Source organism: Triturus cristatus, unplaced genomic scaffold, assembly GCF_964204655.1.
Source record: "Triturus cristatus unplaced genomic scaffold, aTriCri1.1 SCAFFOLD_189, whole genome shotgun sequence".
Classification (NCBI taxonomy): domain Eukaryota; kingdom Metazoa; phylum Chordata; class Amphibia; order Caudata; family Salamandridae; genus Triturus; species Triturus cristatus.
In genome coordinates, this window is record NW_028187520.1 from 196,647 (window position 1) to 209,688 (window position 13,042).

Here is a 13,042-nt window from a genome sequence, read left to right on the forward strand (position 1 = left end):
TATACGTGTACGTCCTTGTTTTTGGGCTTGCTTTAAAGAGGTAATGTAATGGTTAACTTCATGAGGGTGTGATCCATAAGAACAAAAACAAGATGGCAGACATTTGGAGGTCTGAGTTTGGAAATGGTATCCACTCTCCTACCAACCAAGAGGATGAGTCAGTCATTTTGATACTGGTCAACAAAGCACCTAAGACATTGTTGTAGCACATGCTTAATTCTCTCAGTTCAACCAATACATATCAGACATTCATGATACACAATGAATACATATTTTGGCAGCCCATACACTTGCAGACAAAGCAACACTCTCCAACTCGTTTAAAAAGCAAACTATTTTTGTTTCATCGTGGAGAACATTTCAGTTCTCAATGATGGCTGCTTGGTGGAACATGAATTACTGGAACTACAAACCACTTCTTGCGGTCACCTATGCTTAAATGCCCGGGCAACACCAGAGGGTCAAGATGTTCACTTCTACCTCAGTTCCTCAGCCAGGTTGTCCTTTTGTTGCCTGGATGTGAGCAGCTGCTCCTGAAGTTTCATGACCTCCTGTCTGCCCTGCTCACGCTCCTGCTGAAGGTCTGCTTGCAGTGCTTGCGCAGTCTGCCGCAGAGAGTCCGCCTCGCAGCACTGGGCCACAGCGGTTGCGGAAAGCTGTAAAAAGGAGCAGCACATGGAGGGAATTCTTTGGAAGCATCCACCTGGAGAAATCATTATCAAGTTACCAAAGTCAGCAGTGTGAGATGCCAGCAGCATTTTACCAAGCAGCTTATGACAATGGTTGTTTGGATGGCTTTCAGAGAGGATTATTTGAATTCCTCGTTACTGTCACTGATCTCATGGGATCCCTAGCCTGTTACAAGACTGTGTGGTGGAGATTTGCAAATTTGTTTTCCCTACATCCTCCCTCTGGAACCACTTGCTCCATTGTATTGTGGTGCATTTTGCATTTGGAAAGTGCATTGCTACCACTAGTGTAAACCCAAATGTAAGGAAATGCCTCTTTTTGTATGGCCACCCCAAAGGTTTTCAACTAATGCTGCTGGTTTTTCACCTCTGAGAGTGCATGGAGGCCTGCTAACCAGACCTGGGTGCCTGTGCCCGGACCCTAAAGTGTATGTTGAATTGGCTGCACCCAATTAGAAATGGCTAACTTACCTGTCATTCCCTAGTAAATGGCACCCTGGTACCTAGGGCATGTAAGTTAGAGGGGTACCCCAGACTGCAGCACTGGTTGTGCCACCCTGGAGATCATCCCCCAAGCAAAACTAGTCCCCCAGTCCGCCACTCCAGACCAGTCCTGCACTGCTAGCCCTATTTTACAATTGAAAACAATGGCAAAGCCACTACTTTCTCTGCACATCTGTGTAAGTCACCCATCAGACAGGCCTAAGGCAGGGTGCAACATCTGACACAGGCAGGACACATACTTTACATGTCCTGACAGTGAACACACGAAACCCCTATTTTTACTGTGACTTGGTTGCCCAATTGGCGAGTACAGGGTTACAAGCCGACCTCTCAGCTCTGCTAACGCCTGAACGGAGCGACCAAAGAGGGCACTCCAAGGCATCAAACAACTACAGAGAGAACGAATAGGAATTCAAAATAAAAGAACCAGGTAGATATCATACTAATGAAACATAACAACGTAATTAGAGATTTAATCATTATGGGTAGACTAAGGATATCTGGTCTCCATAGGATTTATCACAGCAACCTGGGATCACGTTTCCAAAAGAATTAAGGTGGCCAACAATCAGAAACAATTAGTCGGTTCCCCACATCATAAATACGGGAAGAGGTAAGGGGAAGGACGATATATCCTCTCTGCTCTTAGATTAAAAATAATTTTTGAACCTTGAACTTTATCACAATAGTTGGAGTATTCGGGTGCACTTGAGTGAGATTGTGAGGTTTGATCATATGAATGTGCATTGTTCAGGGTGTGAATAACACCAGAGTGAATGAGGTCGTGTATTGGCACATACCAAAAAAAGTTTTCCCCTTTTTCTATTTCAATATGACATTAAAGTACCTAAAGTATCGAATAAATTGGTCTACTATATCAGGCAAATAGATATGAATAATTGTTTGGATTAGCATTATTGACCATTCTAGTGTTGGATAACAAGAGATGGCATATTTGAATCGTGATGCATAAAACATAGAAACATCTTTGATGAAATATAACCCTTGTTTAAATGTTCTTTTAAATATATGTATATGTTTATAGATTTTTCAATACGGGAGTTGAAAAATAATGTTTGGTCTTGGAAAAGAAGGCCTAATCTGAATAGTCCTTCGAAACGCGTCGACGCCCTCCAAAAAAACCACAATTTTTCCCATATACCGATGGACAGTAGACTTTGATGCTTCACATTGAAACACCTCACAAGTTGGTCTAACTGTCGGGTTAGAGTGTGGTAATCAATGACAGATATTTTTGTCTATTGTATTTCTCCCTGAAGAGTACCTTGGTAGACAGTGATAGATAGGATTATGTCATATTGTGTTTTTTAATTTTGCATTTTTACATATATGTTTTTATTGTGACCGAATGTAGCAACAAAGGTCTTTTAATTTTTAATTATTGATGTCTGATAAAATACTTTGTGTAAAGATTAATATAATAATTTGAAGTGGAAAAAAAAAAATTTTCATCACGTGAGGAATTTGTGTGCCAATACAGATACGCGTATGAGTGACCGAGTAGCAAGTGGTGAATGTATGCTAACTGATAGCTGAAATAGCACGGGATTCTTTCTTTCCCCCAGAGGACATTTTCGGATTTAGTTTTATCAAACAACTAGTTACATTAGGCCCAACTTGTATCTCAAGTCTAAATTAATGTAAGTGGTTGCAATGTGCCACATTTACAAGCCTGCCACCTTGCTGCCTTTAAAACTCGTGTGCCTTCCAAGGCACATATGGAGCCTGTTCCACAAGACAGCCTTCTGCCCTTCTGAAGAGATGTGCCAACAACTCTCCGGAAGGAGTACAATGAGGGATTGCAGCCCAGAGAAGTGTTACCTCCATCCTGCAGGAAGCCACTTAGGTGTTAGCCCCAAAAGACAGGCTTCAAAGGAGAAGCCGCCTTTGAGGGGCATATGTGTCACTAGGGAGGAATGCTGCCCCATTGGCAGACAGGTTGGCACGGGGAGCAGAGAGGGCAAAACAGTTGCCAAACCGGTTTCCCCAGGGGCGTATAGCCATCAGATAGTCAGGAAGTGGTCAAAAGGTGGGAGAGAACCTGGTAGCCCATAGGCTACCAACCGCATCCTGCCCCAAGGACATTTTCTGAGCATAAGAGTGGCACCCAGATTTGAGATCTCGACTGACTTGGAAGAAGGATCGAAGAAAGACTGCCCTGCTGAAAAGAGCGACCAGTAAAGAGAGACTGAATCATCGAAGACTGCAACAGGTGGCTAGCAAAGAGAGGGACTGGGTCAGCTGTTTCCTGCTCACGGAGAAACTGTCTTCAGGGCCCAGTCAAGCCAAAAGACTCAGAGAGCCAGCTAACTGGCCTTCTGTTCACAGCACAGGGACACGCCAGCTGTAGAACCCTGCTGGGGCAAGTTGGTGGCCCAAACTCTTCAAGCTGCAACTACCGTTGCCACTGTGCAGCACCAAGGACCAATACCCGATGTACAGAGTTTGCAGAGCCCGGCAGTGCTGTTGGGAGAGCCCCTAGGGACCTCAGAAGGCAGTCATTGACCCAGGAAGGATTGGCCTGTGACTGCGACACCAGGTGACTGGCAGTCCAGTGATGACTGGACTTAGGCCGGAGAGGACCTTGTGGGATGTCGATTCTGCAAATCCCTGCACCATCTTTGTGGACCGAGGTGAATCTCCAAGAAGACCCCCCGTCAACCACGTTGCATCCACAGCATCCTTGGAGCAACTTCAGCATCCTTCATCCCTTGCATCAGGACCATTGCAAAGGAATAAATTCCAATGCGGATAAAGTGCCTGGAACTGCTGGAAGGCTGCATTTTCTGTGGCGATAACTGTTCTTGAGGACCTTGCTTGCCGCCCAAAGTACTTCTACGTGACTGCATTGACCATTACCGGTTTTCTATTAAAAACGTTTGACGTGTCCATTTCCTTGAATTTGCTAAGACTTGTTCCCAGTGGAGTGAAAATCCTGTGATTTAATATTTCTTGTAAAATCCATAACTCTGGAACCCTACAATGGATCATTTTCGTTCTAGTGTCTAAAGTCTTATGAAAATACAGTCTATTGTTATGAATTGGTGTCAGATTTGAGTGTTGTGTCGATTTCTTCTTCAATTGTGTTGGTGCTGTTTAAATGCTTTACACTAGTTCCTCTGTGTAGCCCTTGCTGCTCAGTGCCACAGCTACCCAGGGTTGAGCTGAGGGTTTCACAGACGAAACCCAAGGGCCCTCAAGGGGTTGGTAAGTGTATTACATGGTGAGGTTTCACAACCACACCATATGATATAATACACCCAATTTCCTCACACCAAAGTGCTGCAGCTTTGTTTCAAGCCATAGTTGTGTCATGGTTGGTAACGTCTATGTTCAAAGTACAACCAGCACAGGCATCTATGGGTGTTGTGTGTGAGGGCAGATGGGGTGCTCCAGTTTTGTCGCTCCAGAAAGGCATGACTGCACATCAGGATACTAGGAAAGTGTTTTATTAAAGCCTACAAGTTGACTAGGCCACATGCAGGTCTTGGACACAAAACTCCTGAAGTCTGAATTGCTGCTGCTTGTTTGGAACCCATGTCGTGCATGAATTATCCCCATCACACATTCTGAGCTGTGAACATCTCTAAAAAAGGACCACAATACACATTGTTTTCTGGTGAAAGGGAAAACTATAGTGCCTGGTGGACGAGATGACAGATGTCTATGCTCTGCTGCTTTGGAGGCTGCAAGCACACCAGCATGCTGCTGGACTATGCAGGCTGTTGCTATGCTGTAGAAAACATTGCACCCTTGTCGACCTGCAACTCTCTTAGTGCTCAGTCTCTTTGCGTGAAATTCTAAGAATGGCACTGCAAGTGTATATGAGAGCGTACAAGGCCAGCATTGCTGTCTAGGCGTTCTCAGTCTCTGCCTTGAAATAAGAGAAAAGGGAAAATACTGCCCGTAACTGGCAGAGCCCTGACACACAGGGAGGAGCAGAGGAAAAACAGAGTGATATATCAATGAAAAGGTAGCAAAGAAGACCCCATGGATACCCAGTGGACTCCTGATGAGAGCACCACTAAATAGACTCCAGATGTGCACACTTCTACAGATGCCGGAGCGTTGGAATGGAGATAAAGGCAATGAGGGAGGGTGGTTTTATCATAGACTGCATTTAAGGTGCATCATGACCACCAGGATACCGGCACCAAGGGACGCAAGAATGGAATCAGAGGGTGATGATAGGTCAGTACGTGATACGTGGTAGGAGGTAGGACTCAGAGAACAATAAAATGCAGTGTTAGGAGCAGGGGAATAAATTAGCGAGATGTGATAGACTTTTGCAAATGCGGAAACAGAAATGGTCTCGGATAGCAAATTTTTTGTAGACTTAGGTCATGGGGATGCAGTGATAGGCTAGGACTCTGCAAGCTATTTGAATTTATATGTAAAAAAAACTATAATACAACAAAATAAGATTTCAAAAAAGTCAAGTGAGATAAGAAGAATATTTTACCACATCCCTGAATTGTTAATCTACACAAAGACATACCATTAACCTACCTCTAACATTTATTTCCAGAGCCTAACTTCGTACCTACACAATGTGTTTTCCGTTTTACAAAGGGGTACCTACTGAACGCCTCCTGTGGCACTTTCCTACTGCACCTGCCTTTTGCATCATCTCTTTAGTCATCATATAATCCTTTCATTTATTTATCCTAACTATAACACAAACCCGCACACTTGACCCAAACCCCAATAGAAATTCTTACTCCAATCTGAACTAAAACACCTTCCCTTAATCCAATGCTAACACAGCCCAGTACTCTTAGCCCTCTCCTAATGCTTATTCTAACTCCTGACCTGTAGACATTCCCCTACATCATCCCTCACACCATCCCTTACGTTAGGACAGAAACCTATCCCTACCCCCATCCCTCATCCCTAACCCCAACACTAACAGTCTATAATCTATTTTTGTAGTCTAATTTTCTAATCTTTTTGTTACTTTACTTTATTGGGAGAAGCAGATACTGAATAGATCATTTATGACAAACTTTGAACCTGGGAAGGTCCAAGGGAGCAAAGTAATGGGTTGACCAAAGACTTGGGAAGTGCATTAATGACAAAGGTAAACCATGAGGAGCACTTGAGAGGGTTGATGTAGGGGCTATGATGAACATTAATGTATGCCCCCTGGCCACATGAAGCATATCACTGAGCAGACCCAGACCTTTAAGGACACATTAATGGATTACGTAGGTCCTAGAACACAATACTGAAAGAACTTAGGCCGAAAGAAGTACAATACTGGCTAAGGCTAACAGTGAGAGCACATTATTGGGATGTTTAGGCCAGAAGAGTGCATACGAGTAGTTGGTTTTGCCTCTGAAGGAGCACAGAAATCTCTCCTGGTTTCCTTACCTGGGACTGAAGTTTCTGTTCGGCATCCTGAACCAGCTCTTGTAATCTCTCGTCATGCCTTCTTCGGTCTCTTTCTCTTCCTTCAGCTGTCTCGCGCAGCTCCAATCTCAGGGCTGACACTTCTCGCTGGTGTAGCTCCATAGCTGACTCTAACTCAGCACGCAGTCTTTCATTCTCTGCCCGCACATGGTCTCGCTCCTGGCTTAGCTTGCGCTCCAGTTGCTCTAGTTCAATTTTCGCCTGCAGCTGCAGTCGCACTAACTCAGCCTGGTGGGCCATGGCTGCCTTATCAGCCTCCAGCATCTTCTGAATTTCAACGCTGGCCAGTTGCACCCGAACTCCCTTCAGCTCCTCCTGCAGCCGGCCAAGGACCTCTTCCCGCTCCTGCAGCCGTGCTTCCTGCAGGCTGGACAAAGCCTGAAGCCCAGTGCATTCAGCCTCCAGGCGGTGGATATCACGGATCTGCTGTGAGATGATCTCCGCCTGCTTGGAGATATCCACGGCATGCCTGTGTGATGCACGATCTTCTTCACGGCCACTGTCCAGGGACCTAGAGCACAGCACACAAACAAACAGTATTGTGCATGGAAGCACTAGAATAACAGAGTGCAGCTGACCAGGTTGAACAATTTATTTTGGGCCGGCACAACCCAATCTCCTTCCTCCTGTAATGACACAGCAAGGGAGGTAGTTGGTCACGAAAATGTGATATTGGCAGGGTTGTGTAAGGGTCCCAGTACTAGAATTGTAGGAAGTGCAGTGGGTCATGGCATTGGTGTATTGGTAGAGCTGTGCTAGGCCCTAGTACGGAATAACAGTAAGTGCAGCAGGTGTTGATTGGGGTGCATTGGTTGAGCTGTGAATGGGTTTAAGAAATCTATATGTCCTGTGGTGCCTCAGAAAATTGTTGCCCATATCTGCACCATTTGATGACCTCCAGTGAACATCAGGGCCATGTGTGCTAATAAGACTCACAACAACCAATGGTCATTCCATGGCCAAAGGTTGTCATCAGTCCTGCTTCTTGTATGGCTAAAGCCATGAGGATGGCCTATGGGCAAAAACCAATCAATCAAGATGAATTTGTAAAGCACGGCTAATCACCCGACAGGGTATCACGGCTCTCTCATGTCCTGAAGGCTCATTTGAACAACCACGTATTGAGGGCCATTCGGAATTACAGAAGTGACGTGTAATCTGGAGTTGTGTGGTGAGGTTGCACAAAAAACAGGGGCAAAACAAGAAGAAGGCACACAAAAAACAGGGGGAAAATCAAGGAGAAGGCACAAAAAACGGGAGGAAAATCAAGGAGAAGGCAAACAAAAAATGGGGGAAAGGCAAGGAATAGGCACACAAAAAAAGAAGGGGAAAAGCAAGGAGAAAGCAGTGAAAATGAGGGATGAGCAAGGAGAAGGCACAAAAACAGGGGGAAAAGCAAGAAGACACAAAAAAACTGTGGAAAAAGCAAGAAGACAAAAAACTGTGGAAAAAGCAAGAAGACAAAAAACTGTGGAAAAAGCAAGGAGAAAGCAGCAAAAATGAGGGAAAAGCAAGGAGAAGGCACACAAAAACAGTGGAAAAAGCAAGAAGGAAGAAGGGAAAACAAGGGAAAAACGAGGAGAAGGCACACAAAAAACAGGGGGGAAAGCATGGAGAAAGCAGTGAAAACGAGTAAAAAGCAAGGAGAAGGCACACAAAATCCAGGCAAAAAGCAGGGAGAAAGTAGTAAAAACAAGAAAAAAGCAAGGAGAAGGCACGCGGAAAAGGCACGCAAAAAATGGGGGAAAAAGCAAGAAGTAACACACAAAAACAGGGGGGGGAGGGGGAGCAGGAGAAAGCAGTGAGAACCTGGGGAAAGCAAGGAGAAGTCACTCAGTAAATGGGGGGGGGGGAAGCAAGGAGAAGACAAGAGCAAGAGTGATGCAGCAGCATGGAGGGACCTGGGCCTGAAACCTGCTCAAAGGGGTCCATTGAGTAGATCCTGGGAGGCGGGAGAGGCGTTGGGGTTAGGCAGGAAGTAACGGTCGGCATGCGGGAGCAGCGATAAGGGAAAAAGAAAGGCGAAAGAAGTGAAAACGAGGGGAAAGCATCGAGAAGGCACTCAGAAAACCGGGGAAAAGGAAGGAGAAGGCTCAGAAAAACAGGGTAAAAAGCAAGGAGAAAGCAGTGTGAAGGAGGGAAAAGCAAAGAGAAGGCACAAAAAACAGGAGAAAAAGCAGAATGTGAAGGGAAGGAAAGCCAACTCAGGAGAGGCGCTGGGAGATTGGCTGAAGAACATGGGTCAAGTTCCCACTTGGTGGTGAAAGAGTTCAGTCCCTGATTAACTTAAAGAGGTACATCAATTGTAAGGTGAGGGATAAAAAGGTTGTCTCATAGGACAGATGGCCAAGAACGTGTATACAGCTTGAGAAGGGAAATCCTGAAGCAGGATGAGAAATGGGGCACGCTCTTGCCAGTGTTCTTCTGGTTCTGAAATGAAGATAACACACAGCACAAAGAAAGGGATAGCCTGGCCAGACCCTTATCCGTGGTCAATGTATGGCCCTCTGAGATTCCTTCCGCCATCCTGGCCATCTTTGAGAAGCATGGAGGTGATTCCCAGGGCACAAACAGATCTCAACCAACTGACGCTCCCATTGTGCTTTCCTCCCTCATTAAAGATCTAGAGTCCAGCTTCAAACAGGAGTTTACAAGTTACAGCGAGGGAGAAAAAAAAGCAGGAGGTGCCAACAAATCCAGGAAATTAGGGTACATCACAGGAGACGTGAGAGGGCTTAAGAAAGGTGCAGAACACAAGGATCGGAGGAGCAGCTGCTGCTTGATGGCAATGACTAGTACAGTGGGAGAAGGAGAGCCTCTACAGGGCTGGAGAATGCACCTCTCTGCTCACTCTGGGGCAGAGGCAGAATCGGCTGGGTATGGGATATAAAACCTGTGCAGCGGCACAGCCACCAGGCCTGGCTGTGTCAACCGCACAACTCAAACCATGGAGGAAGCCTCGAAAGCTGGAAAAGGTAGAGGATCTGTAAGCCACTCCCTGGACATGAAGTAATGTAAGACAAAAAAGTGGGGTCCAGAAAGAGATCCCTTTGGCTAACCCCAATCTCACGCTTGGATCGCGCTCAGCTATGCATGGGGTTGTCCTACTCTTTTTAATGTAAACACCTTAGTCACGGCAAGCTGATGTAATGGAGGGAGGGAGAAGGAGTCTGCCCCTGCTGGGCAAACACACTTTCCATAACATGACCATATTAATGACCCTCTTTCTGGAGCTGCCCCCCGCTATTATTCCTCAGTGGCGGCTCCCCCATTGGGGTGTTGGGGCGTCGCCCCACTGCTTTCTCGCCGTGCGAGAAGGCAGAAACATAAATGGTAATAACTACCATTTTATGTTTCTGCCTTCTCGCACGGCGAGAAAGCAGAAGTGCCTGATTGGGGGTGGGCGGTCCTGCTCGAGGGCGGGGGGAGTGGCTTGCTCACCGTTGTGGGTACTGACTGTTTGGTCAGCCCTGGGGCTGACCAAACTGTCAATACCCACAACAGTGGGCAAGCCACTCCCCCCCCCTGCTCTCGAGCAGGACCGCACACTCTCCCATTTTCTCTATGTAGGATAGAGAAAATGGCCTGGGTGGGGCGCGCTCCCCTGCGCCTCAGCGTTGTGATTGGCGGAGGGGAGCGAGAGAGGCTGCCTTCCATGATGACGCTGCAGGTCAAAATTGGAAAATGGTGGACGGCGGGAGCGGGAGTCGTACTCAGTAAGTTTTATATAATATGTTTCTTTAATTTTTGTTTAATTAAACCCCTCCCGCCTCCCCCCATACCCCGCGACGACCCCATTTCCACCCCCCTCCCACCCGCCCGTCATGCCAGCCGCGACTGTTCCTAATGTTTCTGATACCTTGGGGAGATGCTGGCGACCCAGAATTACAAGCTGCCCCGCCTTCACCCAGCCAACTCAAACTGTAATTTATTAGCAAGATAACGGCATTCCCAAAGAAAAGAGGTAAAATAAATTAAATATTACAAGCTGTCCTTCGGTTGCTGTGTCAGTCTCCAGGCTATTTTAAGTTCTGTGCTTTGTGCACTGTGTTCTTTTTGTGACTTATGGTCACGGATATATATTCAGCTGCACCTTCCTCCGTTTCTGCCAGTTCTCCTAAGTTAGGACTGTCTCACGTTTGAATAGCAAACGCTTCCTTTTCTTAACAATTCCCACCCAAGCCTTCATGTCCACAACCGGCTGCAAGCGTGCAGTATGAGATGCGGTGGATACGTGGTTCACTGGTACAGGAGATGGGCAGGCAGCATTAACTTATGCCACAGAAACGTAAATGCCCCGATTACTTACCGGTAATCTTCATTACTCCGAGTATAGTCTTCCTCGCCACATGACTAACACAGTGAGCTTCAGCTCCACAACAGAACCCTCGAAAGCAAAAAGTCAGCATCCCATGCCTCCCATCCCTTCCCAATATGGACGCCCCATTACACCAATGACCCCTATAAGAGGCGGGCCGGCCCAACCCATCAGCCTGAAACTACCAAGCACAACATGAAGCCGATAGCCAGACAGGGAGGGAGGGATGGGAACTCATGTGGCGAGGAAGACTATACTTGGAGTAATGAAGATTACCGGTAAGTAATCGGGGCATTACCTCCTCGTTAGTCTTCCTCGCCACATGACTAACACAGTGAGCACATACCAAAGCCAAACGGCTTCATGGAAACTCACAAGAAACCAACAGACCAGAAGGGAACGCCCACGAACGAGGGCCAAACCCAACAGGCCAGAACGAGCGGCAGGACCACCCAGGGGAGAGGCAACCACGAGCAGGAAGAACCAGCCCGGGACCGAAAGACACCGGGAAGGACAAAAACCCGGACCCCAGAGACATGAAGCGCCGGCAGGAACCATGCCGAAAGCAAAGGCCCAAATGGGACAGAGAAAAGCTCCGGACCAGACCGCACGGAGCCAAAGGCCACAGAAAACAGAGCCCAGAGATCAAGCCGGCCAATGGACATCCCGAAAGAGGGTAACAAAAAAAAAAAACCCCTTAAAAAAAAGGGAAACCGAACGAACAGAGGGCAACCCCACCACAGCGACCCAACAAAAAAGGCACAGCAGAAAGGAAGAAGCCGATCGACAAACACAGCAAACCCGCAAGGGAGAACACCACCCGCGAGAGAGCCGAAACCACAAGAGGAACGGGGCAGCGGAACCAGACGCAAGCAAACTGGCAAGTGCCGCAAGAAAGGAAAAGGGGCGCCGAAGAGAAACAGAAGGGTAAACAAACCCCAGTCACACAAAGGACCCCCCGGAAGGGACTGCGACCCCAAGGAGAGAACCCAGGCAGGAACAAGGGAACAAAACAGACCCAGGAAGGTGACAGAAACGACACCGAAGAGACCTGGCCACCAAGGGAACTCAACCAGGCCACCGCAGAAAGCGGAGAACCCACAAGACCACCCACGCACAGAAGGCAGGGAAAGGCCGCGCCACGGACCGAGCCCGCCCCACACAGGGACCAAGCGAGCCGCCGAAACGAGCACCCACCAAAGGCGAGAAGGGCAGAAGGGCAGGGCGATCCAGAAACTCCGGCAGAAGAAGGAATGAGAAGGCCGAAGAGCCAAAACCGGAGACCCAAAGGGAGCAAACAGCACCAAAGGGACCCAGAAGAACACCGTCACACAGGCAGCCACAAACAGGGGCGAACCCAGCAAACACCCGGGAGCACAAGGCAGGGTCAGCAAGGCAGGGGAAAACCCCAGAGCAACCAAGGAACGGCAAACAGAAGCCAGACTGGAAAATCACCCAGAGTGAAAACCACAGACCCAGCCCAGAACAAAAAAGCTCACGACAACCAATACGGGAATCGGAGAGCAGAACAGCATAAGTGCATCGTCAACCAACAAAACGGCCTACAATGCAACAACCACAAACGGATGAACGGCAGAGGGGACTCAACAGGAACAGCTTCTGCGACTAAGAAACCGAACCCAGGCCCCTGCAGGAGACGCAGTAGTCCATAGCAGCACCAAAACCTCCCAGCCGTACCAGGATAGAAGCGGGAAGAGGCCGGGCAAACCGAACCAAGGAAGGACCAGAGGCACCGAGACCAACCGAAAGGAGAAAAAAACAGCCAGGCAACAAGACTGCAAGGAACGTCACACGAAAACGCGTGGAAACCGAGTGCAGGGGACACGTGAAAGGCACCGAAACGTACCAGGCGGAGTACACCAGCCGCCGAAGTGAGTACCCAAAACACCATACGAGGAAGGCCCCATTAAAGAAGAGTTTGAAATGTTGCCAACTTATGACACATTGACAGCGTTTGCGGGACTTGAACCCATGTCCCGTGAGAGCCTTGATAACCAGAGGCACAAGACTTACCATGGAGCTACAGCTCCCGGCACCAAGTCAGACAACCTCATAAGAGAACGACAGTGTGCCAACT

At 47.7% G+C, this 13,042-nt stretch overlaps 1 protein-coding gene across 4 annotated transcripts in view; it reads right to left on the reverse strand.

The window, feature by feature from the left end:
• LOC146771112 (coiled-coil alpha-helical rod protein 1-like) overlaps positions 1–13,042 on the reverse strand; it is a 186,337-nt gene that overhangs the window by 122,859 nt on the left and 50,436 nt on the right. For 3 of the 4 annotated variants that reach the window (XM_085640341.1, XM_085640342.1, XM_085640340.1), the window contains exons 4-5: positions 6,588–7,137; positions 481–656 (exon numbers count right to left, since the gene is read on the reverse strand). In XM_085640341.1, coding sequence (XP_085496467.1) covers positions 481–656; positions 6,588–7,137 — 726 coding nt within the window. The remainder of the gene's footprint in view (positions 1–480; positions 657–6,587; positions 7,138–13,042) is intronic. The other variant, XM_085640343.1, reaches the window with a different exon arrangement.